The sequence below is a fragment of the Vulpes vulpes genome, chromosome 12 (genome assembly GCF_048418805.1).
Source record: "Vulpes vulpes isolate BD-2025 chromosome 12, VulVul3, whole genome shotgun sequence".
Classification (NCBI taxonomy): Eukaryota; Metazoa; Chordata; class Mammalia; order Carnivora; family Canidae; genus Vulpes; species Vulpes vulpes.
The window spans coordinates 146,734,947-146,762,670 of record NC_132791.1 but is presented as its reverse complement, the minus strand read 5'-3'; the positions used below and the strand labels follow the sequence as shown (position 1 = coordinate 146,762,670).

The 27,724-nt window shown below is 42.9% G+C and overlaps 1 protein-coding gene across 16 annotated transcripts in view; it reads right to left on the bottom strand.

The window, feature by feature from the left end:
• Window positions 1–27,724, bottom strand: part of JAK1 (Janus kinase 1) — a 231,278-nt gene that overhangs the window by 14,010 nt on the left and 189,544 nt on the right. For all 16 annotated transcript variants that reach the window (XM_072730703.1, XM_072730705.1, XM_072730710.1 and 13 more), the window contains 9 exons: window positions 26,805–26,928; window positions 21,832–21,985; window positions 18,051–18,214; window positions 15,766–16,108; window positions 14,160–14,345; window positions 10,318–10,475; window positions 7,704–7,827; window positions 5,463–5,649; window positions 1,107–1,213 (listed from right to left, as the gene is read on the bottom strand). In XM_072730703.1, coding sequence (XP_072586804.1) covers window positions 1,107–1,213; window positions 5,463–5,649; window positions 7,704–7,827; window positions 10,318–10,475; window positions 14,160–14,345; window positions 15,766–16,108; window positions 18,051–18,214; window positions 21,832–21,985; window positions 26,805–26,928 — 1,547 coding nt within the window. The remainder of the gene's footprint in view (window positions 1–1,106; window positions 1,214–5,462; window positions 5,650–7,703; window positions 7,828–10,317; window positions 10,476–14,159; window positions 14,346–15,765; window positions 16,109–18,050; window positions 18,215–21,831; window positions 21,986–26,804; window positions 26,929–27,724) is intronic.

Sequence of the window (27,724 nt, the reverse complement as noted above, 5' to 3'; positions counted from 1 at the left end):
AGTACAGTGCCAAGTTTAGACAGAAAAAAGGCCAGAGTACTGTTGCTCTGGTGATTTTAATCTCCGGCCACAGCTCCAACCCCACCAGAAGGAACAGAGAACAATAAAAACTGGCCTTTAGTGAAGAATTATCCAAAGCGAAGTGAGAGGTGGTTGTAGCTGTGGGCTTCTACTCCCTGAAAACTCTACCCGACAATTTTAGGGATTAACTTTAAAAAATAAACTAGGAAAAAAAAATAAACTAGGAACCCAACCCCATGCCTGCTGCCTTCCACCAGGTTCCCTAATAGATGTGACCCCACAATTCGCTCTCCGACACCTCCCAAGTGTTGCAGTCTCTCCCAGGCAGTCAATGGTCCTTTCCCTCCAACACTGCTGGCATGTTGTCTCCTCAGCCTCCCTGATGTGTGTGTGGCTCTGTGTTCAGGGCCTGGTGTGGGGGCATGGGACAGAAAGTAGGATTTGCCCTGGGCCTCACACCCCTAGCCAAAGCCCAAGGGCAGCTACAAGGGAAACTGGGCCTGCCTATGGCTACAGACTCTGGGCAAATGTCCCCCCAGGTGGACACTGGTCCAAGGGATCTATTTCTGAAGACAGTTCTCTTGCAGGCCAACACTGTACATCTCCTGCTCTCTTACTGCATTCTGTATTCCCCAGCTTTGCTCCCTCTGGAAGCATCAGAAAGCCTAGGAACTGAACTTTAGTAGTGCTTTGTCACACAGCATGTAGTGGGTTAATGAGGGGCATCAGCACAGACTCCCACATGGACAGCCGATTCTCACTGCCCTGTCAGCATTCCTACCAAGTTCTCCAACTCTTCCTATCTGCTGAAGACTCACAACAGAAGGTCCTATAACCCTAGATAACCCCACAAAGCCTGATTAATCCATTTCCCTCAAAGAGAAAGTATCTCTGGGGAACCTCAGCAAGGCTGGGTAAGAATGACAGGGCAGTGGCTGAACAGCTTTAACTATGAAAGGAAAGCCTCCTTACTTTTTTTTCCGATAGGATTCCCCACACCCAGACTTCACTCCCCAAAAACCTCAGACTGCTCACTGTGGTGAGGCAGGACCAAGGTAGACCCAAGAACCTTAGCAATGACTCACTTGCACAATATCCTTCTTGAGGATCCGGTCAAAACTCAGCTGGCTCATGGGGTAGACTGGCTGCCACTCTTGGGCTTTCTTAGTAGCCACCAGCAGATTGGAGATCTCTGTGGAAGAGAGTGAAGAAGTCTGACCGGGGTAGTGAAGGTTCCAGATCCCAGTCGGTCAATGCCCGCCAAACCATGGGGCTTGCCGAAGACATATTTCTACACGTATTGGTTCAATCATTCAGTAAATGTTTACTGAGTACTTGATTTATGATCCTCCAGGAGCTTACAGACTAGTAGCAGAGCTTAAAATGGTCAAATAATCAGCCAATCAAAAGAAAAGCTCCAATTTGTGCAGCTATTCTCCAAACCAGGCCCAGGTATTCTAGGGTTGACACAGCAGGATACATTCTGATAGCAGAACTTAGAAAAGGTCTGCTTACGGAAGTGAAATTTTAATATCTGAGAAGAGAAACTCCCCACTGGCAGGGACCGTGTCTATCTCATTTCCTGCTCTATCTCCACAGCCTGGTATATAGCAGGTACTCAGGAAGTATCTGTTACACGTGTGAATGAATAGGATGTGAGCTGAAGGATGAGAGGTGAAGGGGAGGAAGAAGAAGTACCTCGGGTCTTGGAAGTGACGGGATCTCAGGCAGGATGGTCAAACAACACTGGTCTTATGCAAAAGAACAGGACAGGTAAGCCAGAGAAAAGGTCAAGCCTGAACCTCTTAGGGCTCCCAGCAATGCCTGATTCCAAGGAGGTGCTAACAGATAATGAGCAGGCCAGCCCCCAAATTCTACTGATTCCAAGGGCAAACCAAACACTTCACAAAATCTGGTGAATCATGATGAACAGAGGTGGCTAATGCAATTTAGAATCCACAGAAGCCACCATGGAGCCACTTCAAGCTATGTCACTGTGGGAGAAGAAAGCACCTTCCCGATTCAGACTGGCAGTGAGAGGATTCTGGAACCCTAGAAGAAGCCTATCGATTAGCTACTGAGGACCCGGTCCCTACAGCAGGCCAAGTAACTGGAACAAAGTCTCTCAAATCCTCACTTCTCTGAAGGGTTTTCCTTTTTTTTTTTTTTTTTTTCCAGCTCATATTTTCTGATTGCTTTCTCTTTGCCAGCCACTGTCCTAAGAACTTCACTCACACTCACATTAATTCCTTCATTCTAGGACAATTCTATGAGGTACATAGTATTTTTATCATCCTCCTTTTTATTCTCTAGGTCAGAAAACAGAGATTCAGAGTTACTAAACAGCTTGCCCCCAAGGGCAGGCAGCTAGTAAGCCCTAGAATCTGCTTTCACCCTTAAGTCACAGATGGCTCCAGTCTCTCATCTTCTCATAGCACACATGCCCTAGTGGGGAGTATAAACCTGGGAGTCAGAAACTGGATTCAGGCACAAGCCCCCCTTTGTTATTGTATCCTGGGTACCCTTTCTCCAGTCTATTCTCCTCCATTCTGTTATCCTGATCCACTCTGTCGCTTGGATAAAAGCAGATTCCAGGCAACTCAGGACTGCCCTGATGGAGAAAAGACCCAGAAAGGGCCACTTGAATGGTGTTCCCAGGGAAGGGCTGGCGCAGTAGAGCTGTTTTGAAAATTATAGAGGACTATTGGACAGCCTAGGTGGCTCAGTGGTTTAGTGCTGCCTTCCGCTCAGGGCGTGATCCTGGAGTTCTGGGATCGAGTCCCATGTCAGGCTCCCTGCATGGAGCCTGGTTCTCCTTCTACCTGTGTCTCTGGCCCCTCTGTGTGTACATCTCTCATGAATAAATAAAATTTTAAAAAATTGTAGAGGGAGACAAAAACAGGCACCATTTATGGGCTGATGATTTGCATGGCTGTTTCAGGGAGCATGGCACTGAAGTCAACTGTGTGAGTGAGGGGGAGCTGTTCAAACTGTTTTCTCACTAGAAAAATGGGAGACAAAGTCTCTGCTGTGAGGGACAACCAAGGGCTTACTACCTTCAGTGCCTGGTGTATGGAGAGTGCTCCAAAACTGGCAGTCTTGTGGTTAAGACCATGATTACATCCTTTTTTTTTTTTTAAGATTTTATTTATTTATTTATTTATTTATTTATTTATTTATTCATTCATTCATTCATTCATTCATTCATTCATTCATGAGAGAGAAAGCAGAGACACAGGCAGAAGGAGAAGCAGGCTCCATGCAGGGAACCCAATGTGGGACTCGATTCTGGGACTCCAGGATCATGCCCTGGGCCGAAGGCAGGCGCTAAACCACTGAGCCACCCAGGGATCCCCCCACATTATTACATCCTGGCCAGTGTCATCATCCTTGTACCAGCTGTTTGGCAATAGTCTACGTTTTCAGTGTCAGAGCCAAAGAGTGCAGATATCAAGCCCCTAGCTCCAATTCATGGATGAAAATGTAGAAGAGTTAGTGATGGCTGAGCCAGTATCCCTTTCTTACCATGGTCACCCTCAGACTTGCAAAGGGGCAGAGGGGCTGGCTAGACAACACGCACAGAGATGTGGATTTGCTTTATTGTCACATCTTCAAGCCACCTGCTTTTCCTTTGTTGGTTTTCCGGTTGCATTTTCAAGTGAGAAACCCAGGTTGGAATCAGACCATCAGAGCCTTGCAGTTATAAGGGCAGAAGCACTGAGGAACCCAAAATGACCCTCTCCTTAATTTTCATGATTTCACCACTTCTCTAATTTGCAGGTGGTGGAGGGAAGACAGAGGGCTTCTGATGGCCCAGAGAAGCAAGCCTCATACACAGGGCTTATTCCTCCTCCCCCTAGGTCAGGAGAACTGGTCCTTGCCCCAGAGCCTTGGGCTAATGGCTGCCCCTGCACCTTCGCATGGCATGTGATGGGATGTATGGGAAAGATCACCAGAGCTGGAGTCAGAAGACTTGAGTTTAGTTCCCTGTTCATCCTCTACCTACCTAGGAAAATAGAATGAGGATTACAACACTCTGGCTTGTTCTGAAGAGTAAATGACTCAAAACATGGAAAACCCTCAAACAGGGCCTGGTGAAGTAATAGCAGCTGCCATCATCATCATCATCATCACTACTTGTTGCTACTATTATGATAACTACTACTGATACCACGAGCAAGGCCCTAACCATCTCTGAGCCTCCATTCCCACATCTCTAAAATAGCTACAGAGAGCTATTGTACAGATGGAATAAATGCAAATATGCATGCAAAGTGCTTGAGATTAGTAGGCACCCACCAATATGGTATCTACTGCTGTAATTGTTCACCTGACAGACATCAGTGAACACGGATTCCATGCTAGGTGTGGTGTACATTAGTCACAGGGTGTTAAGACAGATCCAGATTCTATCTTAAGAGTTTATACTCAAGTGGGAGAGACAGACACTAAACACATTCAGTGTGGAGTTCCAGGAGCCTCGTCAGAAGCCATGAGAAGGATTCAATCTGTTCCTGTGCTTCTCCTGCCACAGCTACTGGCTCCCAGATCTGCACAAGTAAGGGTGGCATCTATACCAGAGACCTCCCCGGCTAGTTCCAGCAAAGAAATCATGTCCCAGTCTCCTGTCTACCACCAGTCCTCACTACCTGTGGACGCTGTGCTCTATCTCCTCAACCTCACCCTGAGACCACTAATCCCAAGGAGAGTATAAAGTACTCCTACTACCTGGAAGGAGACTAAATAGGGTCGTTGAGCTTTAAGGTTTCAACTCACTCAGGTATCAGGGCCAAGCAGCAGATGTGTTTTCACCCTTGTGGAACATCTTCAAGCATGAAAACAAAGGCTGCAGTTACCCCCGAAGCTGTCAGGAAACCCTATCTGATCAACAAGAACGTAAGCCCTTCCTCTTTCACAGAGTGCAGTGGCAGCCTCTTACTGGGAGGCCAAAAAGTGGCTCGAACATCAAGAACCCAGGCCCCTTTGGGTTCTACTGCCGCTTCCTCTGCCCACCCATGACATAAAGGCTCACAAACCTCCTTAAAGGAACCAGATATGTCTCAGACAAAGAGACTCCTCAGAGTACCTCCCACCAGACTTCCTGGGGCCTCAGAACCACTGCACTGCCCACCCTTCCTCTGAAGCCCGATCTCTTCTTAGGAAAGAATCAGATACATTTAGGTAACACCTTGCGGTACGGGAATGTAAAAAAAAAAAAGAAAAAACATTGGGGTAGCCTGGCACTCAAACCCCTCTGACCTTGGCCCTCAGTGAAACCTACTTCACTTCTCCAGTACTCAATTTTCTCATCTATAAGATGCGGCATTTGACCATATGATCCTAACCATCCTTCCAGTGCTTACATGTGTCTTGGAGCATCACTAAGGGGCAAAGGGGATCCCTGAGGGGACAGGGCCTAGCTCTGGCCCAGGGAGACCCACCTCGGGGCTTGGGCTGGCAGCAGCGCTTCAGCACGAAGCTGATGTTGTCCGTACGCAGGATCTGCTTCTTGAGGTGGCTCATCAGGTCCCCTAGGCTGGGGAAGCTGCGGTCTGAGCCGTGCAGGCTATAGCGGCCCTTCTGCACCTCAATCTGAAAATTCTTGAACTGTTTCTGGCCACCCAGCATCTGCCATTCAGGAAAATGACCAGAAACAATTTGTTTTCAAAGGGTCAAGCCAATGTGCCATGGGTACATAATCTGGTAACAACAGGGGAAGCTGGACAAAAGATACCTAGAACTCCATACTACCTCTGTAACATTTCTGTAAATCCATAATTATTCAAAAATAAAAAACATGATCAACAAGTAAACAGTCAAAAAAAACAAAAACAAAAACAATCAGTCAATCCAGAAGATGACACTGATCAAAGGGAGTTAACACTAGGGAGAAAACATAACTAAGTAGTGACTTCTATGACAATATCACCTTGTTTTAAACCTGTAAGATGAAATTAATTGAAAAACCAACCTCATAGGACTGCTGCTATGATTACATGACATAATAAAACACTTAGTAAGCACTTTATAAAGATTTGCAAATATAGTACACAAAATAATAATTAGTATTAACAATATTTATCCAGGAAGTCCCTCAAACTGAGCTTTTCCAGGCCGTGAATCTACTTAAGGAGAACCACCTTGGGAGGTGGCAGTCGGTGGTCTGATTTATTTTCAAGGTTCTAGGGTACCACAGAGAGGAAGTATAGGCAGAGGTTTTCCTTCACGGGCACTTTCTGTACAGAGACAAATATTTTCATGACTAAGGATGAGGGCCAGAAAGATCTACTTATGGTGTAGACCAGGACAAGTTATTTAAGATCTCAGTGTCCTGGTTTATTCACCTGTACAATGGGGATAATACCACCTACCTCACAGGGTCAGTGTAAGGTTTAAATGAAGACATGGAGGTAAAGTGTTCAGCACAGTGTCTGGTGAGCTATAATGAACAGCAGGAGTAATCATATCTAAGATCCTGTTTTCCCCAGGTAATGACACCTGGGGGACCATGCTACTGAGCTGCTGACCTTTTACAGCATAAGCTGGTCCCACTTCAGAAAGCGGCTGGGCTATCTTGTGCACCCACCCATGTTAAAAACATGAAACTTCCTTCCAAGACTGATGAATGCAGAAGACAGGCATGCTGCCCAGGAACAAACCTGACAAGTTCTGATGCACTGTGTCCATACCAGCCACAAGGCCTCACCATTCAGGAACACCCCCAGGCAGGCAGTGGCACCTAGACACTTTGCCCAGGACACCTGGCAGTGCTGGGTTCCTTCTACCATTTCCTCTTCCCTCTCTTGACAGAGTTTAGTCCCCAGGGGATCCCCAGTACTTTTCCTTCCAGCATCTGAGGTCTGTGGCCTGCTGATGTGCTTGACTTCTACCCTGAAGCTCCCCTGCCTCTCCCTGATGCCCCAGTTCTCCCAATTCACGTTAACCTAGTCAACATCAGTGAATTTATCTGGACTAACTCTGTAAAAATCATTGTCTTACAAAATATTCCATTTCCTGTATTTAAAAAAGTTGCATGAATGACAAAGGCAGTATTGTGGTCTAGTGAGGTAAGGTCAGCAATTCTGGCTTCTATCTTTGTTATCAGAATATCTCTCACATCATTCCTGACTTCCAGCTACACTAGAGTCACTACAAGTAGAGTCATCTCCACTTGTGAAAACATGAGACAGCAAGTCATCTGTTAAAATGTCTGAAGCTACCATCTGGGGAAAACTGTGTTAGTCCAGGTTACCGAGCCAGTCTTCTTGGCACCAACGTATACCAGTAAGTGCCACAGACAGGACTCTGGGCCTGTGATTTTGTCACTGAGTGTAAAACAAACCACTCCAAACAAGTGCATTAAACTTGACAAATGTTTGGTCTGACTGGTTTTCTGGCCACACTTTACATTCCAGAGCCTTCATGGACCCCTGTCACGGGTCTCTTGAGGGAAGAAAGGGTCATAAAGAGGAAACATTCTGGGTCTGGCTGCTCAGGAAGTCGTCTTTTGAAGAGTGGGGTTGTCCCAGTAAGAACTGCCAGGGATTTTCTCAGAAACCCAGGCTCTTCTAGGCCCACCCCCCTAGAGTGGTACTCTCTGGAGTAGCTCCTGGGCTGGCTGCACTAAACAACCCTGTGGCCATATGACTTGGCCTGACTGACCAAGATTTTTCCTGACTGACCTCAGATTTTTCAAAGCAGGTGACAGTCATGAGAATATTGTCGAAGTCGGTACAGCTCCACCTCAGCACATACATCCCTTCCTCGCTTCCTTCTTGCCGCAACTTATTGATGGCATATTCTGTGCTAGAGGGAGAGAAAGGGAGAAAAAGCTCATACCAAGAAGAACACCCTAGAGCCCATGGGATATCCACTTCTCTGAGCTGGCTTAAGTCCTCTGGCCCCTCACATTCCCCATCCTGGGTCCTATGAAGTCCTGTCTGAGAGGACACATGGGGCAAGCTGACATGCCAAGGAGCCTTGAGACACATCAAATCTCGAAGGTCTAGAAGAGGACTCTCCTGCTGCCCAAGGCACTGAGCCCTCCTTGTCCCTGATTTCCCCACCACATATGTGGTCTCCAGCTAGAGGCAGGAGATACTCCCCTAGAGGTGATGTGGAGCTGCCCACCACAGAGTGCCCACCATAGAGTGGGGTCCCTCTCCACCATCCCTAGGCAGCCCAACTAGAACATGAGCCTCAGGAGAGCACAAATTTGGGTCTATTCTGTTCACTGCTGTATCCCCAGTACCCAAAGCACATTTGGCTCATAGTAGCTACTCAGTAAATAAGAAATTGAATAATTAACACTGAATAAAAAACAAACAAAAAAGAATTAGATATTAATAGGGAATATGCATGTCTTACATTCCTTTGTATCTCCAGGATCAATCGGTCCTAACACACAGAGGGCAGTGAACAGGCACTAAATAAATCTACAAGTGAGGTTACCACATGTCTTGTGAGTGGTGCTCACTAAGGGTCAGTGAAAGAGGACCAACATGGTCAACATGTGTAAGAAAGGCAGAGACAAACTGCTCCATGACCTGAAACAACTTCATGCCTTTGCATATGATGATCCCTCACCTAGAAGACCCTTTTCCTTAAGACCTGTCAATCTTAAAAGGAAAAAAAAAAAAAAAGACTTGTCAATCTTCACTGATTCTTCAAAGTTTAATCTGATCTGAATGCTGCCTACTCAGAAGAGGCAATGAATTCCAGCCTCCCACAGAACACGAAACATTCACTGATCCAGCAAATATTTACAGAGTGCCTATGGTATGTGCCAGCCCTTGCTATGGGTGCTGAGGAAAAGCAGTGTGCCAAACACACAGGCCCTCTGCCTCTGTGCGGCTCATTCTGGACAGCAAGGCTAGACAGACAAGCAACAAATGGACATGGAAATAAAGCAAGTCTCAGGAGGTAATAAATACCACTTAGGAAAAATAAAGCAGGGATCCCTGGGTGGCTCAGCGGTTTAGTGCCTGCCTTCGGCCCAGGGCGTGATCCTGGAGTCCCGGGATCAAGTCCCAAGTCGGGCTCCCTGCATGGAGCTTGCTTTTCCTCTGCCTGTGCTGCCTGTGTCTCTGTGCCTCTCTCTCTCTCTCTCTCTGTCTGTCTCTCATGAATAAATAAATGAAATCTTAAAAAAAAAAAAAAAAGAAAAAATAAAGCAGAGTGAAAGAGCAAGGAAGTGTGGGGTGTGAAGGAGGAAAAGGTATTGTTACTTCATAGAAGGTGGCCAGGGAAGACTTCACCGATAAGGTGATATCTGAGGGAAGTGGTGGCTGTATACATTCCAGAGCAACAGCATGCTAGGCCATGGGGAAGAGCAAGAGCAAGGGCCCTGAAGCCAAACTGTGGTTGGGATATTTGAGAAATGTGCTTTATTATAATGCTCAACACCCTGCTCTGCACATCTTTGTGCATCTATCTCCTCATGAGTCTGTGAGCCTCTCTAAGCCAGGGTTCACCCACAATAAACTAGCTGTCCTCAGGTAACTGGCATAGGGAAGAGGTGGGAACCTATCATGAGGAAGGCAGCTGAAGAGATGCTTCCCCAGATTGGTTTGGGAGGAGAGACTCAGAAGAAATACAGCAGCTGTTTTCCTCTGAAGAACAGTCCTACATAAAAGGAAGTACACTGAATCCCTATTGCTTCAAACGGCAGAAGTCAAATGAGTAGAAAGAAGTTAGAGAGAGGCAAACTTCAACTCCCTCGCAGAGAGGACCGTATGCCTGTAACTGTCAGAGCTATAATCTGCTGGCTGCCATATGCAGTACTAAATACCCCATCGCCAGAGGTATCTGAGTAAGCGCTACTAGTTCTGAGATGCAGGTGGGACAAGATGTCCCCTTCTAGCCCTCAGGCTTGGGTCACCTTGGTCACTGTTCCCACCATTTATCTGCACTTTTAGAACAAGCCGACTCAGGATGCCACTGCTTACTACAGTGAAATGGGACCCATGTCCTTTTTATCTGTTTGGCACAGCAAGGGGTTAGGAAGCATAGCATTTCTTGGTCAGCTGTGGAGAAGTGAAGGGGTTAAACTATGAGGAAACCCAAGGGGGAAGAAGGAAGGGTCTATGGCACAAACCGAGGTAAGAGATGACAGGAAGGCCTGACCAGTGGATAGGAGTGATGGAAAAGAGGGCACCAAATAAGTCCTAAACAACACATTCAACCAGCCCCCACCTAAACAACTGATGACACCTGTGTCTGAGAAGGTCACACTCCCCACCACTAAAATGTGGTTCTCTTCACACCAAGGGCAACCGAAAAGGTGCCAGAACCAACCAGATTGGACCGTGACAACCATTCTGTATGTTGTGGACGATCAATGGGGGAGCCACATCAGTGCAGAGGTAATGATGGGCATCTGCTGTGAGCCGGAAGTAGCCGTCTACCAGGGACACAAAGGACAAGGCCTCCTCATGGGATGAGAGCTTCAGTTCCTGGCAAGAGAGAAGACACGCCCATGGTTATATCACGTGCTGACCACCTCAGGCACCTGGCTTTATGAGGAGGTACACAGTGAGAAGATATTTAAAACACAATGCAGAACGCATGACCTCAAAGGTAACTGTACACCCCTTGCATTTATACACGATTTTGACTGTTCATCATATGTTTCTTGTCTATTATCTCCCAACTATCAGATGAGGTATGATGTGTTTGTGTGGGAGAAAGGGTAGAAGAGGCAGCTGTGGCAGGCAGACCTATGGAGAGGCTCCCACTGGAGTCCAGAAGGAGGAGCAAGTCTGCATCTCAGGCACAGTGATAAAAGTGGAGGTTAAAAAAAAAAAAGTGGAGAGAGTAGGAGCAGAGTGCATGCAAGTGGAACCCTGGCTTCGCACTAAGCAATGACTGACTCAGCATCGTTACCATTTTATAGAAAAGGAAACAGAGGCACAGGGGCTTCATCTCATCAGAGTTGGTCTAGAAGGTGAAACGCCCAGATTTTAATCCAGGAATGGTCCCCCAGATAATGATGAGTTTGCTAGATTAAGTCCAGAGACCTCTGAGGGTTTGGAAGCAGGCAGAGAATCTTACCCAAGTGGGAGAGCAAAGGCAAAAATGAGAGGATGAGAGAGGAAACTTCTACAGAAAGGTTTTCAAAAAAACACCTGGAGGTAAAGACAGGCAATTTTTTTTTTTTTTTTTTTTTTTTTTTTTTTTTTGGTCTTGATCATACAGCCCTGAACAAAAATTGCCCATCTAAGAGGATCCATGGGCTTAACCAGGAACATCTCCTGGTGAAGAAGGGTATGGAAAGCCATTTAGAGTTTTGACTCAGAAGAACATTAAGCACCACCAGAGCCTTCTGAGGGCAAAATGATATGTGAGCATAAGACTCTGTCTATAGTACTGGAGAAAGGACAGGCTGATGGCAGAGAAAAACAGAGACAAGAAAAATCAGTCAAAAGGAGAGGGATAAATAGAAGCAACTAGAAAGGATGGAAGTGGAGCTAATAACAGTTAGCTATCTTGCCAAAGGAAAAGTCAGCTGTGGACTTGTGAACCAAGGAGGCAAAGGCCACCACAGAGACAGTTATACAGTAAGAAGACTCTGTGCTAAGCATGCCTCCTTGCATCCACCTGCAGATCCCAAAAGAGCAAATCCCCAAAGAGCAAATTCAAAATAGTCTGGTTTGGGCAGCCCTTCACCCAATCATGTAAAAAAGCAAGACCAAGCACTTAAGTTCCCCAGAACAGAAGTGTGAATGGAAATGGGAGATGTCAAGAAGAGGCAGAGAGAAGAGATAAATCAAGATATAATTTGATAACATGCTGGGATCATGCCTTCCTGAAAGACCAGTGGCCAAAGTACCACCTGATCAAAGGGCTTGGAAATTCCATGGCTGGGAAGGGGCAGGGGAATGAGATAAAGAAGAGAGGGCATCATGTGTCAATCCACAGGTTCTGGAGTCAGTTTATGTGAGCTGAAATCTCTGCATCTCCACTTGCTATTACAGTTAAGCACTTGTAATCATTTTATAGGTCACAAACTGTCCCATATTGGCAATTTCAAATGATTTACCTAAGAGCTGTGTGACACCGGGCAAGTTACCTAAGCTTTTTGTGCCTCAGTTTCCTCCTCTGTAAAATGAAGATGATAATAATACACCCACTTCTAGGGTCAACGAAAATGGAAAAAGTTTATATTTGTAATGCATTTAGAACGGGAAGCGCCTGGCAGGTAGTAAGAGATAGTGTTTGTAAAGAAAAATGAAGTCCTGGGGAGATCGAGTATTTATTTCTGTCTTCCTCCTGCTCCTTTCACAGCATTGCAGCTGGCAAAGACTTGCCAGACCATGTGGTCCAAGTGGGCTCTTAGGTGACAGGTGTGCCAACTGGGTGCCAGGACAGGTAGGGGCAGGCTCACAAACACCGTACTCAGCTGGCTGCTGCTATTCTTCCTCTGCTACCCATCTTCAGGGTTTGACCGTGTTGAAGAGCCAGATCACGGATGTGCCAAGCTCTTCCTCACTGCGGTCCCTGAGGAAGAAAATGCTTTGGAGCTGGAGCTGCCACTTTTTCTCACTCTGTCACCCTATACAAGTGTCTACATTTGTCCATAATCTGATTTCCCCACTGGAAATAGAGCCAAAATGCCTACATCTAAGATTCTTGTAAAGACTAAATAAGTAAGATCCTGCAGATGCAGCATATAATCTGGCACTATCTCTATGATATGTTAAAAAAAAAAATAGCACTTCTTTTGACCTTCTCCTTCCCTCCATTCTCCATCTTCCCACTAACATCTTCCTGGACGCTTTTATTTCTCCCTTCACTTTATTTTTCACTACAGTTTCCAAATGAAATTAATTTATGTTTATTGTTAAAAGAGGGGAGGTTAGGAGAATAAAAAATTTAAATCATTCATAATCTCACCAAAAATAACAGTTGGACTATTTTATTTTTCTAACAGCATGTGTATCTATGTGTATACCTTTTTAAAATGTCTTGAACAAAATCGGTACTGTTCTATAGAGTTTTGTATTCTTTTTTCCACTTATAAAGCATTTTTCCAGATTATTAAAAAAATTAGCAATTTGTTTATAGAATATTTTACTACTTGGGTGAATTGTGATTAATTTTCCCATTCTCCTATTATTGTATACTTAGGTAATTTTCAGTATTTTTACACTGTAAATTCCATTGGGACAAACATACTCATTCACAGACCACTGGCTTTATCTCTCACTGTTTCTGGAAAACAGCCCTAAGTTCCCAAATGGAGGGACATATAAATATTTTCAAGGCTTTTATTACGTGCTGCCAAACTGCTGTCTAAAAGGTAAAAAAGGCAACGTACTCTAGATTAACAGGGTGACCATCTGTTCTAAACCAGATCACCAGATTCATTCCCAATACTGTTATCCTTTTGACACAGTTTTTGCCAAATTTGGGGCAAAACGTGGTATTTCCCTGGTGCTAACTACCTTTACTCTGCGTGCCCTGCCTCAGCTACCCATCTTCTCCATGTGCTGTCAGCCATGACTTCCCCAACACAAACATATTTATTTTGGCAATGTTTCTACTTCCCCTGCTAAAGCTGGCCTGCCTGTCTAGATTATATCCTTAAGTGATACTGAAAAAGAGGAAGTGAGATTGAACACCCCCCTTCCTCTGTCCAAGAGTCACTTGGGTGTGCCTGACACCATAACGAGGACTGCCACTGTGGCTACAGCCACCAGCCTAACAGTTGGCTGAAGTGCAAAGCAGGGCTTCCCACCGACCTCATCCCAATTGAGTGCTTCATCTCAGCAGAGAGGCTAAAGTCATCCCTGAGGGAAAATGCTAACTTTCACCAATCTTTTCCTTCAAATCCACTAACTTTTGTGAATTAAATATTTATGCTAAGATGTCTCAAGGAGGGCAGCAAACCCTGATGGAGATACACATTTACAAGACCCAAGAAAGGCACTGTAACATACCAGTGTAACTCAAAAATCAGCACTGATAATGTCAATGTCAGCAAGAGGGATTTCTGGCTTAAGAAGGAAAGAGAGACAATCATCAGATTTTTCTCTTTGGAACAGGAACTCTGCAAAGCATGTGCTGCATCACTGTCCTCAGCAAAGTCACCCTCTTGTCACCAGATCCAGACAGGATTGCTTCCAGAGCAAACCTACCATTTTTTTGTTGTCCTGCTTATTGATGCTGACCACAGACTCCTTTATTACAATGTGTGTGATTTCAGGGAAGTAAGAAAAATTGTTCCACTCTTCCCGGATTTTGTTTTTCTCCTCGTCCTTCTTGTGTTTATTTTCCAGTTTTTTCCGTTTGAGTTTGTTTTTTTCCTTTTCAACAGGAACAACCTGATAAGATATATAAAAGTACTAGAGTTAAGTTGGCTTTCTCATTTTCTATTAGTAAAAAAAGGGTCAGTGCTTCTGGAAAACTAAAGCAGGGCCTACATTCAAGGATAAGAAAGCCAGCCTGCCTGGATTTACACAGGCATTGGGAGAGGTGCCAAATGTGGGCTGAGGATCGCAGTTTGGGCTCCAAACAGGGAATCTTGGGATTTTATACCTGGGTGGGGCCTTACTGAGCACACTAACTAAACTTATCACATAATCTATAATGTACAAGTAAACTGAGAGAGGGAAATAACTGCCTACTAGACAGGGATCTACCATCAGGTCCTCTCCCTTCCCGATTCATACATGTTACGTTTCAACACAGGCAAGGAACATGTTCTTCTTAAATGTGACTGGACAGAACTTGAATCTACCACCGATTATCTGGACTTCCTAACGATATTCTAGTTGAAACTTTCAAAAGGAGATGAATCCTCTGCTTGAATAATCCGCTAGGTATTCACTAGTCAGGTCGTCAATTTGAGCCTCCATTTCCCTGTCCATAAAACAGATTACATTTCACAAGGTTCTTTGAGGATTAGATACGTTCTTATTAACAGTGTACCTATTCTGTAGAAAAAAAGCAGTTGATGTTAGACATTGGTATTTTAGCATGAATAAAATTAAGAGAAAATAAATCTGTTACTTTAATATTATTATTGATAATCATGACGGCAGTTATAATTATTTTTGAACATTTATTATATGCTGGGCTCTCTGTCGCCATTCAGCTCTCTTAGCAACTCCATGAGGCAGATACAGTAAGTATCTCCATTTTACAGCTGATACAGGGGAAATAACCCCCTAAAGCTATAGAACTATAAACAGTGGAGCCAGGATCTGAACCAGGTCCAATTAGGTTTCAAACCCATGCTTTTAAACCACTCTGGCTCCATTGCCTCATCCAACAAACACTTCAAAAAAGCGCTTTAAGTTGCAAAATCAATTACCCTAGTTCATGGAGCCAGAAACCAAAGTTCAATTCTTGACACAATCACTTATTAGCTGGTTATGACTCTGGGCAAGTTTCTTAACTTCTCTGTGCCTCTTTGTGTTCATCTATAAAATAAGAATAACGGTAGTACTCCCCTCAGGGCTTCTTTTTGGGAATAAATGAGTAATACACGTAAAATGCTTAGAAAAGTACCTGGTAAGTGCTCAGTAAGTGCCTGTTATTATTATTCTGTTATTATATATTATATAAACAAACTACTGTTATATTTTCTATTTCCCTACAGAACTCAACAAATACTTACTTAGTTCTATTGCCGCATGAACACAATAAAAGAGTGACACATTATATCTAACCAGAATACACTTGGCCAGCAAGGGTGACACATGACGGTCTGTTCTGATCAGCCACCTATCAACCACTTACATTTGGTTTCTGTCTCCACTGGATTCCAAGATTTCCAGTTACCATCACTTCATAGTAGAGAATGTTTCCACTGTCGTTCGGATGAAACCAATTCATCTCATTTTCTGATGAAATCAGTAACATGGAAGTCTCAAATATTTCAGCACCATAATGCTTTGTCAAAGTTTCCAAGGTAGCCAGATATTTCACCTTTAGGTCATGAGTAGATACACTACTGTCACAAATAGTCTTGTTATTAAATTCCTTCAGGAAATCCTTGAAAACATTATTTATCCGCATCCTGGTGAGAAGGTTCCTCTGTCTGATGGACTTATTCAATGTCTCTGGAATATATCGCTTATAGCTAAAACAAAGTAGAAAAATATGTCTCTCTTTCATGTACAGGTCAAGAGAACAGTATAGAAACAAACCCAAATCTATAAATCTTCCTTTCACATGTTGCCCAATGAGAAAGGAAGACCTACTCCCAGTGGGTCTTAGATTAGAGTAAGCACAAGGATGATAATCACAAGGATATAGAGGTGATTAGGGACAGAAAGAGAAGAAAAAAGCACATGTCCCACAGGTTTTACTGAACTAGGAATTCCTACAAGTATTATCCAATTTTCTGGGTCTCAAAGGCAGGCAGCAAAATGGACTTATCTGTGTGTTTGCTTGCTAGTGTCACTGTTGCTGTGCACACAGGTACTCACATAAACTGCTATTAAGATTCAGCATCAGTGAGAAAGTGGTTTCAAAGGTGTCAAGACTGATTATAGATGCTTTGTATAGTCTACTTTTAGGTCTGTTTCATAATTTTTCTGTAAAGATCATATATTGCTTTTGTAAGAAATGGGGAAAAACACGTAAAATCTAATTAAATACAAAAGACTTCGTGTTTGCCATGTCAAAGTATCCCAGACGTATTAAATGGATTGACAAGGAAACTGAAAGATCAGTTAGTTATGCTGGTGCTATTGGGAAAGTATCTATAACTAAACTGATACACTGCTATGAGAAGCCAGTTTTAAGGACAGTATGAACACCCATGAAGGAAAGAATAAACTGGGGACCAAATGAGTGGGGAGATCAGTCTGCCTATTACTCCTAGTCTGAGATGGCACCTGACAACTGGGTAATCCCTGCTCCTTGAATTGTTTCACGACAGTGGAAAACTACAAAGTCAGGAATTTATCACAACAGATATTGTAACATTTTAGGTTAATGTAACAGAGGAAGATCAGAGGAGGGGTCATTTTTCACCTTTGTCTCATGACAAAGGAAAGAGGAAGTGCCCAGAGCAAAAGCCACAGAGAAACAAGAAAGCAGCGGCAGAGCATGTATCTAACCAATTCTGCATCACTGAGGAGCACTGCGATGATCCACACCAAACTCTCCTCCAAGGCAAGAGATACAGGGAGGAACCTTATGAGAAGGGGCACACTGCCTATCACAAATAATACAGCTATAAATAACTTGCTCTCCACAATGAGACTATCTTCTTTTATGACATTCAAAATAACTCCATGGGAAAAAATGAGTGGGAAATATCAGAAAAGGAGACAGAACATGAGAGACTCCTAACTCTGGGAAATGAACAAGGGGTGGTAGAAAGGGAGGTGGGCGGGGGGTGGGGGTGACTGACGGGCACTGAGGGGGGCACTTGATGGGATGAGCACTGGGTGTTATTCTATATGTCGGCAAATTGACCTCCAATAAAAAATAAATTTAAAAAAATCAAAACATCAATCAAAAAATCAAAGCAACATTCTCCTTGGTAAAAACATAGTTTATAGATGGATAGGAATTACACAGATTGAATATTCCTTCACAAAGACTTGACCCTGAATGACATTTTTAAGTGAATAAAATTTTCTTCAGGTAACATCCTTCACGTCAAATTAACAGCTCTCAGTGAACTCTAGTTCAGACTATGGATGACAGTAGCTGCCTGCAGAACAATATTGAGAAGGATTTTAAGGCTGGTCCTACACAAAAGGAAAAAGTGCAGTGATGGCAATGCCCACCATGGGCAGAGGTGCAAGGGGTGGGCACGTGGGCCACCAGTCTGATTGGCATCACTAGCCCAGAACTTTCACCCGAATACAAATTTCTGAGATCAGCCAACATTCAAAATCAGGACACTACTATAATTGTGCTACCTTTTATAAATGTTCTAAACAAGATTTGGGCTCTGCAGAGAACAGGGGTTAGCCAAAAACTGTCAGTGGTTAAACTGAGATGTGTGAAGATGTATAAAAAGCACCATCCCCACAATTAATTCTGTAACCAGCAGGAAGATTTACCTGATGTCCTTGGGCAGTTCTGGCAACTGCATCTTCTTCATCATGGCATAGTGGGAGATGGCCAGGACAGCCATTCCCAGACACTCATTCTCAATATCGTGCCCATCCTGCTCAGTCTTGGGGTCTCGAATGGGAGCCAGGCATTTGACCAAATCATATTGTCCCTTTGGAGCAGAGGTGAGAAGAAATGAGCCACCACTTAAGTTTCAAGCCCATGTCTCTAACCTTGACAGTAAAGTTCCCCACACAGGGAGGTGCCACCCAGAAAAGCAGTACAGCAATGAGACTAATAGGATTTACAGCTTCTCTGGCACCAAAGTTCTTTCTCAACAATTGAGTATGAAGGGTTCAGGCAATGTTCTCCCCAGGTTAATTTGTTTTTTTTAACAAATATTTACTGAGCAGTATGTTACCTGCTGATGAATAGCATAAACATGTAAGGGTCCTTCTCAGGGCTTATCTATAAATGATGGCAGCCAGCAGAGCGTACTAGGTTTTGGACAGCACCAGGGCAAGAGAGAGTGACAGCTGGTGGCACTGGCTCATTGATCCCATATACACTGAGACAGCCTAGCCTAGGAACTGGGTGTCTAACTGACAGGGCACCACACCCTGTTTGGAGGTTGATTTAGAAAAAGGGGAAGGAATCCACATTCTACAGTGTGTCATTACCACACAGATTTATTGTTATCTGTTGTTTAAGCTTTTAGTAGTGAAATGTATCACCAAAATATTACCACCACCACCCCCTGCTGGAGGTGCACAACCACCCAAGAGCCAGTGAGGGCTTCGAAAACAGAGAAAGAAAACTAAAAATCAGTACTCATCACTTGTCTCGTATAGAGTAATGACGATGATGGCAATGCTAGCTCCCTTTTCTTAAACTCTAACCTCAGTACTAGACACTGTATTAGGTTCCTTTTATATACTGTTTCACTTTATCTTCGCAACAACCCTATGAGGTGGATGCTAACATTATTACTTCTACTTAGCAAACGAAAAATCTAAGGCACCCCAGGGTTAAATCACTTCACTCACACATTTGGTAATTATTGATTACTGAGAACCAATTATGGGCTAGATGTCATTCTAGGTGCCAGGGAGATACATAGCAGTAAACCAAACTGCATCCCTGACCACAGGAAGACTCCATGCTGAGAAGAAAGAATAGACAGAGAGAAATACAGAACATCAAATAGCTATAAGAAGTCAAGTGGAAAGATAGAGTGCCATGGGAGCCAGGGACCCAGGAAGTGGTGGGGGTAAGTCAAACTTAGATGTGACTCCAGGGCTCTGGTTTTGCAACACTGTGCTACAGCCACACTCAATCCTTACTAACACTAAGTACACTCAACACTTCAGCTGTTCTCTAGCTGGAACAGAGGTAGACGTGAAAACTGAGGGCAGTGTTTCTATATAAGTAAGACTCGCTTTCCCTGAAGGTACTTTAACTTAGTGGTTTCTGGATGGAGGCTTCTCACTGCTGCAGTTCCTCTTCTTTCCAAGATAGACTGCTTGTTTCTCTCAGGTAAGAAAAGGCCACTGTTCACTTCCATAAACTCCTAAAGACCAACCAACAACAATCATCTCTGCCAGCAACGTGTGAAGAACAGAACAAAATCTGAAACTGTTTTGTTTGGCTGTGATTTTCTGTAAACATCACTACTTCAACTAACTCATTCCTGAACCTCTCAAAGGTCAGATTCTAATGCAATACTTATTCTTGAAGTATGGCATGCTCTTCCTTTGAATATAGAAAACTGGAAGGTTGAACAAAAAATGATTAATCTGAAAATGGCCAGTTCATTTAATTTTTTCAATATACTATCTGCCCAGGGCTGTGCATTTCTGTTGCCTCTAAGGCCACTTCGAAGATATGTATGGAATGGGGACCAAACACAACCAGAAACTAAAGCTGTACAATGGACTACAACTGGGAGATAAAAATCACTTGTGAAAGCATATCCCAAAGAAATACTACAACACATACAGAAACACACATGGAGGTTGTCCACAATAACCTGTTACTGTAAGAGTGACGGCATCCTAGGGAAACTTAGGAAAAGCCAAAAATGTCCACAAAGAAGAAGTGAATTAAATAAATGAGGTCTTTTCCTCTGGACTGCAGCCTTCTACTCACTTCCCACCTGCAATCTCCACAGGCATCTCCAAAAGAAAAGGCCTGTTCCCACCCCTTCTCCAACTTGCTGCTGTCTTCCCTACATAGGGAAGGACTTTGTTATCTAGCAAACACTGCCCATAACAGAAACCTCAACATCATCTTTGATACTTCAGAGTTTCTTCCTTTCCACAGCCAACCCATCAGTAAATCCTATCAATTCTATCTCTGGAATTAATTGTAGATCCAACCATTTTTCTCTAACATTACTACCACTGCACTAGGTCAAACCAGCATCTTCTCTCCCTGGGACCAAAGCACAGGATCTTCTCATCGGCCTTCCCAGTCTCACTCCTTATCACCCTCCTCTCCTTCAGATACACACACTTTCTCCTCAGCTCTGGCCTGCCCCATAGCCTTCCTGCATTCTGTTCTCTCCCTATCAGATGTTTTCAAGCAGGGAGATTTTTCCCTGGAGGGGATACCTGGCAATGTCTGGAGGCATTTTTGATTGTCACAACTGGGGGGATGGCATTTAATGAGTAGAGGCCAGGGGTCTGGGTAAATATCCTACAGTGCATAGGGTAGTTTCTCACAGCAAAAAATTACTCAGCCCAAAATGTCACTAGGGCTGCTGTTAAAAAGCCATGCACTAGAGAAGAAATAATTTCCCCGCTCCCTCCTTAGAACTGCAGACTCCTTGTTCTTCCAGATTTGGTAAAAGTGTCACTTCCTTAGAGACTTTCTCTGATCATACTATTTAAATTAGATATTCCCACTCCAATCCCCTCCCCATATTCCCTGTCACAAAAGCTTTTTCCTTCATGGCACTTCTCACAATTCTTCTGTATTACCTATGTATCATTTTATTTGCTCATTTGTTTTCTCTTTGTCCCACCTGATTTGGTATCTGATGCTGCAGAGACCATGTCTGTCTTGTTCAGCACAGTGTCTGCAGCACTGCAGCAAAGAGTACACAGATATTCAGTAAATATTTGTTGAATGAGTGAATTATTATGAAGCCATTATATACTTTTAATTGACATCTCAAATATCAATAGGATGGATAAAAAAGCAGTTTATAAAATGATAAAATATTTTTTAAAAACTACACAGTACATAATATATGCCTGCATGGTAAAAACTCAGGAAGCATGTCACCAAAAATGTTGGGTATCTCAGGGTAATATAATTTAGGTGACTCTTACTTCTCTTCTGACTTTTGTCTACCCTACTACCGCTGTGACCAAGAGTAGCCACCTCTTTCCTCCCTGAATGTTACTCTGACTGCTGAGATGTCCTCATTCACCCCACTGAACTACACCTTCCCTCATTTACAGCTTGCCTTTGCTCTCTCCATGGGAGGCACTGTGGATGAGAAGTAAAATGATAGGAGATGAGGGAGAAAGAGAAGAATAGGGAAGAAATGAAGTCTTAAAAGCTCACAAGTGGGACAACCAGCCCCCTGGGACACGGAATTGCTGACTTTATGCTCTTCATCTTGGGCAAGTCCACAGGTGGCAAGGCCTGCCCAAAGAGAGGGCCATAAAACAAACACCCTAGCCACCAACAAGTTCAGTTCAGCTGCTCAAGGGAATCTGAACTCTGTGATGCCTTACCCTTCCCAGGAACTCTAGTTTCTCTTGGGCCCAAATGTCTCACCTGAGCAAAGAGATACTCCAAAGAACTGGCGTCAAGAAGAGGGGTAGCATCTGGAACTTTTTTTTTCTCATAGCCATTTTTCTGCTTCTTTGGGGAATGTCGCCATACAGACTGCTCATTATCATTAGTCCCATGCCAGTTGGTGAAATAGAACCTGGAAGACAGGAAAATAAACATCAATTTTGGGAAAGGGGATCTCAGAATGTATGGGAGAGGTATCCTGGTTATACCCAGAGTGCTCAGTGCTGGAGGCTAAACTTGCCTAAAAAGCAAGCAGACAGACAGACAGACCTGTGGAGCTCTTCATTGGTTATAAAGTCCTTTTTCTTTTCACTCTTACAAGCACTCTCTGAAGAGTGTCCTGCCAGAACCTGGACTCAGGGAGATAAAGTGACTTTCCACTATATCTTCCTAAATAGGAAGCTACAACTGATGAGACCAGAGGCTGCCCGGCCACTCCCTTCACCTTTAATAAGGCCACCCTGCCTTGTTTCCAAGACCCATTTTATTCACATTCCAACATTTCTGTTCAAACGATTTTAGTTTCCTTGTATAATCAAGATGTACAGGTAATATAGCACTGTTTCCTTTTTTCCCATTTTTCCAAAATTGATAGTTTATCTTACAATGAATACAGCTGAAGTAGAAGAAATATATGAGCACTACCACAAGCATCAGCTTCCAGTAGAATGAAACTAATAAGCACTTTATGCCATTTAATCCTTACAGCAACTGCACAAGGGAAGTTCCACTGATTCTATTTTACAGGCAAGGAAAACTGAGGTTCCAAGAGACTAGGTGATCTGACCACAATCCTGTTCTCTTAACTACTCCTTGCCTCTGCCACCTGTAAGAGAAACACAGTGAGTTCTGGAATGTGAGAAAGTGAATGGGCCAAGCTGATCCAGCCCATCTCTAGGCCACAGACTCAACTGGTACCTGGGTTTTACTTCCTTGACATGCCCATGTGCTGACAAAAAACAACTATGGAATGAAGAAGCAACAAACAAATTTCCTCCCAATTGCCAGACTGAGGAGTCCACTTTTCAAAGGCAGAAAAGAGCACAGGATGGGAGGATTCAACCAGCATCAGCGATCCCAGGTAAGCAGAAAGTAAGAAGTGAACGGATTCTACCAACTGAGCAAATACAGGAAAATCTGACACTGGGGCAGGAAAAAAAGAGAAATCAATGAGGACACAGCCAACTTCTCTGGCTATCAAATCAAGTCCAAAACAGAGAGTTCTCATCATTCACATGATAAGCAGACATCTACTAGAAGTTCTGGGAGTCAGTGTGGAAGGAGACAGGTGAAAGGTTCCAAGGACGATAAAGACAGAGCTTCTCAACATTTACCCTGTGCCAGGCACTTCTTACACAAACATGCAAAGCAGGGCTCTCAGAGAAGGGCATGCAGACATGTAAATTCTGTCTGGCAGTGGATGTAGGGATGAGAAAATGAGAATCATGTGCAATATGGAAAGATACCTGGGAAAAGGCATAAAAGAATCTCCAGGATGGAGGAGGTTGTTTGAAAGAGAAGCACTGAAGACAGATTTTCCCTGAACCAGTACAAGTACATTCCCTGAACCTGCTGCATCCCATGAGTCTCACTGAGAAAGAATCCTAGGACCTGGTAAAGCCAAGGGCCCAATATACCCTCTTTGGGCAGAACATGATCTTCAATGGGATCTGAATAAAAACATTCTTCAAGGCTGTTACCTGTGCCCTGTGGGACCAGCTCTGATTTGGAAATCTTTTGGCAAGATGTTCAAACAGGATAAGGCTGAGGAAATGAGACTAATGTACAGCTTTACTATTTCAGTAATGGCTGAGCAGAGCCTAAAGCAAGGCTGGGTCTAGAAATTGCCCACTGGCAAAGGCTGACAGCTATTTAGTAAGATGAAGAAACAAAAAACATAAACCTTCAAATCAGTGACTATCAAAATCAGTACCTTCCTAATTTTATCCTAGTAAGAAAAAACTAGAAGGTACATTTGTTTTAAACTCAAATGGAATTGAGACAGTGTTCTACTAGTTTCAGGTGTACCAAATAATGATTCAACAATTCTATAACATTCCTAGAAAAAAACACAGGCAGTAATCTCTTCAACATCAACTGCAGGAATATTTTTCTAGATAGGTCTCCTGAGGCAAGGGAAAACAAAAACAAATTATACTGAGCTGATACCAAAACAAAAAGCTTTTGCACAGGCAATGAAAACCATCAACATAACAAAAAGACAACCTACCAAATGGGAGAAGAAATTGCAAATGACATTTCCAAAAAGGGACGAATACCCAAAATAAAGAACTTCTATGACTTGAAACCAAATAACAAATAATCCAATTAAAAACTGGGCAGAAGACATGAACATTTTTCCAAAGAAGACATACAGACAGCTAACAGACATATGAAAAAAATGCTCTACACTCCTTTTTAAAATTAATTATCAAAATGTCCATCAAACTTGGGCCACACACAAATTTCTGGTATTAGAACATGCTAATGGAAAAAAATATAGAATGGCATAAATAAATGTAGTATAATAGCTGTGTAGATTCCTTTTCATCATGGCGTGAAGGGACGACAGGAAGGAAGGGGGAGGACGAGATAAACAGATAGACCTATTAAGGAGATGTGCCTTCTTTGCAAGTTTTTGAGAAAATTACATTACAAATGACTGCATATTCTAAGTTTACATATAGATATTATACACAACAAATTCTCTCTTGGTTTCTATAGAACTTTACTAATGGATAGTGAAATTCATTTGAATGAAAGAGCAAGAAAATATTTTTTCTTAAAAAGGAGTAAAAAATATGCTTATCTTATATTAAGATACATTATAAAACAGTAACTATTAAAAGTATTATCTAAAGACAGAGAATTTTAATTGAAGCACAGAATATTTCCCAAAATAGAGCTGGGATTCCACTGAAATAGTCACTAACATTTGTTTTCATATTACACCATCTTTAGTGGTGAGATTATGAGGTTTTAAAGTTTTTGTAGTTTGTTGTAATGCAAATGTTTTAGCTTAGGGTGGGATTTTTTTTCCAAGTTCAAAGAGCCTGTGGTAACAAAGCAATATCCTGTTGAAGCGCAATGTCAGGTACAAAGTCAAGGTGCCAAAAACGAAGTAGCCATGCACTTCCTGGCAGCTAACAGTACAGGGAGGAGGCAAAGACAGCCTTTAGGGGTGAGGGACTCACACAGTCAACAAAGACCTTGAGACAAAAGTGTTTCAAGGAGGGCTCTGGAGCTGACAAGAGGATTCACCAGGTATATGACTCTGGGTAAATAACTCATATCTCCCTTTGGGACATCAGTCATTCCACCACCACCACCCCCAACTCCAAACAGTTGTGATAGTTAAATTAGGTAAACTCAGGTCTCATCCAAGACCCCAATTCTACCATTCCAGATTCTGAGCCGAGTGGAGAAACCTACAGGGAAGGACTAGAGCTCAGTATGACATGCTCCCTCCCTGGACTGCCAGATGCAAAGACACATTTCAATGCTGAATCACACAGCCAACCCCCAGGCCACAAAAAACAAGATTATACTTTAAAAAACAAATCCAAATATAGTCATAAGGCTCAGGTGGGTGGGGTGAATGTTTCCCTAAATCTGGGGCGTGAAATCTCACATGGTGTACACCTCTCCCCTTAAGGTGAGATCTTGGGTGAGTACAGAAAGATGAAAAAAAAAAGTCAGCCCTAGGATGATTATCAAAGAAAGTAGATCTGGTTCAACTGCTGCTGAGAAAAACATCCAGACCATTCTGGAATGTTAACAACTCTACCAACTTCCCAAAGGAAAAAGCAGCTAAAATCCTGGGGAGAGCCTCTGAGATCCCTGAGGGCTTTTCCAGCAAGTCCTTACATTCCATTAGCACCTGATCAAATCTAATTTCATCACATCTAAGTAAGTTAAGATCCTTTTCAAAAAGTATACACATGGTTTATAAGCACCTTTGCTAAATATATATTCACTTGTGCTTTACTAGTATCTATTTTCAATTCTATTGAAAACCTATTTTCAATTCTAGATACATAGCAAATGGGTTTTTAAACCCATTTTTAAGAAGTACTGTCTATACCCCCTTGGAAGATTATGTGACATTTAAGAAAGTCTACAATAGGGATCCCTGGGTGGCGCAGCGGTTTGGCGCCTGCCTTTGGCCCAGGGCGCGATTCTGGAGACCCGGGATCGAATCCCACGTGGGGCTCCCGGTGCATGGAGCCTGCTTCTCCCTCCGCTTGTGACTCTGCCTCTCTCTCTCTCTGTGTGACTATTATAAATAAATAAATAAATTAAAAAAAAAAAAAAAAAAGAAAGTCTACAATATAGGAGGAGAGGCAAATAGGAGAAGAGGCATCAAAAGAAAAGTGAGAATTCTGTCCACTAGACAAAAATCCTCAGGGAGTGGATCAAAATATCTACCCCTTGAGAACAAGACCAAACTAGAATTTTTAGGGAACCACTTTAAGCAGTGCTTCTCAAACTCTTTAGCTGCAACTTTTAAGAAGAAATAGTTTATTGTATCATGACCTGATACACAGACTTGCATATCACAAACAGAAGTTGTAAAAACAAAAACAGTATTTTTAGCATATGTGTATATGCTGATATTACCTATTCTTGCCTGTTTCTTTTTTAAAACAAATTCTAGTCACAACTCACGGAATTAAATTCATAATGAAGACTCGCCGCTTGAAAAATTCTGCTGTAGGATAGTAATTCTATTCAAAATACCCTCTGCATAATAATGTCTTTTGTAAAATGTGGCAGAAGGAGATGATCAAATTCATCTTGAATTTTATTTCAAATACCGAAAATGTCCTTTCTCATACCAAATACAAAACTTAACCAATTACAAAATGACTACAAACCTTCTTAGTAAGTGACTCAGAGCTCCAGGCTAACTTTCATACCCCTGAAAGAGGAAGCCAGGCAGGGACCCATACCTCATCCGGTAGTGGAGCCGGAGCGATGTCTTGTCATCAATGGTGATGGTGCGATTCGGAGCATACCAGAGCTTGGTGTTCTCATCATACAGGGCAAAGAGGTTGTGACAAAGTGGAGAGATACCTGGGGAAAAGTAAAAAACATATCAGAAAACTGAAGATAGATATATTAGGCCATCTGTTTTCAAAGCAAGGACAACAAATTCTCTTATCCGAAGAATCTAGGTCACATTTTTATCCTCTTAGGGCAAATATGACTTCCAACCATGTTTAATCAGGCAGTTTTAATCATGATAATTAAGAACCATGGCTCCCCAGGAATATGTACTGTAGCTCCTGGCAAACCAGATTAAAACCATTTTAAAATAAAAGTCTAATGATATTTCTCATCACAGTGTCTATGACAGTCTTAATAAATCCTGCCTAAAAGAAAAAATATGCCAGCTGAGAGGTTCCCAGATCCCACCTGATGTGCACCTTGCTAATCCCAGAGACATTCTTGGAGTTTAGGAAATCCCCAATCTGCTCCTACAGAAATGTTTTAACAATTCTAACACACTCTGATTATGCATTAAACATGCAAAGAAGTTCCTGGCAGTAGCACACGAAATCACCAAAGCGATTTTTGTCAGTGATAAAAAAAATCTATTACCATTAATAATAAATAAATACACTTAAGTACTCTGTATAGTTATCATAAATATTTTTTATTAGTAGCCAACTAAAAAGAAGATATATGCTTAACAAGAGTGGTGTGATAGTGCTCCCTTGCTGCCCTACCCCCACGAACTGCCTCCTTTGACACAAGGATGATTAAAAAGATAAAAGAGATTATGAAGCCAAGAAAGCACCTTTCCATTGACTTCTGAGCCCATGATTAAAATTACACAGATGCTCAATCTAAAAGCATGGGGGAAGGG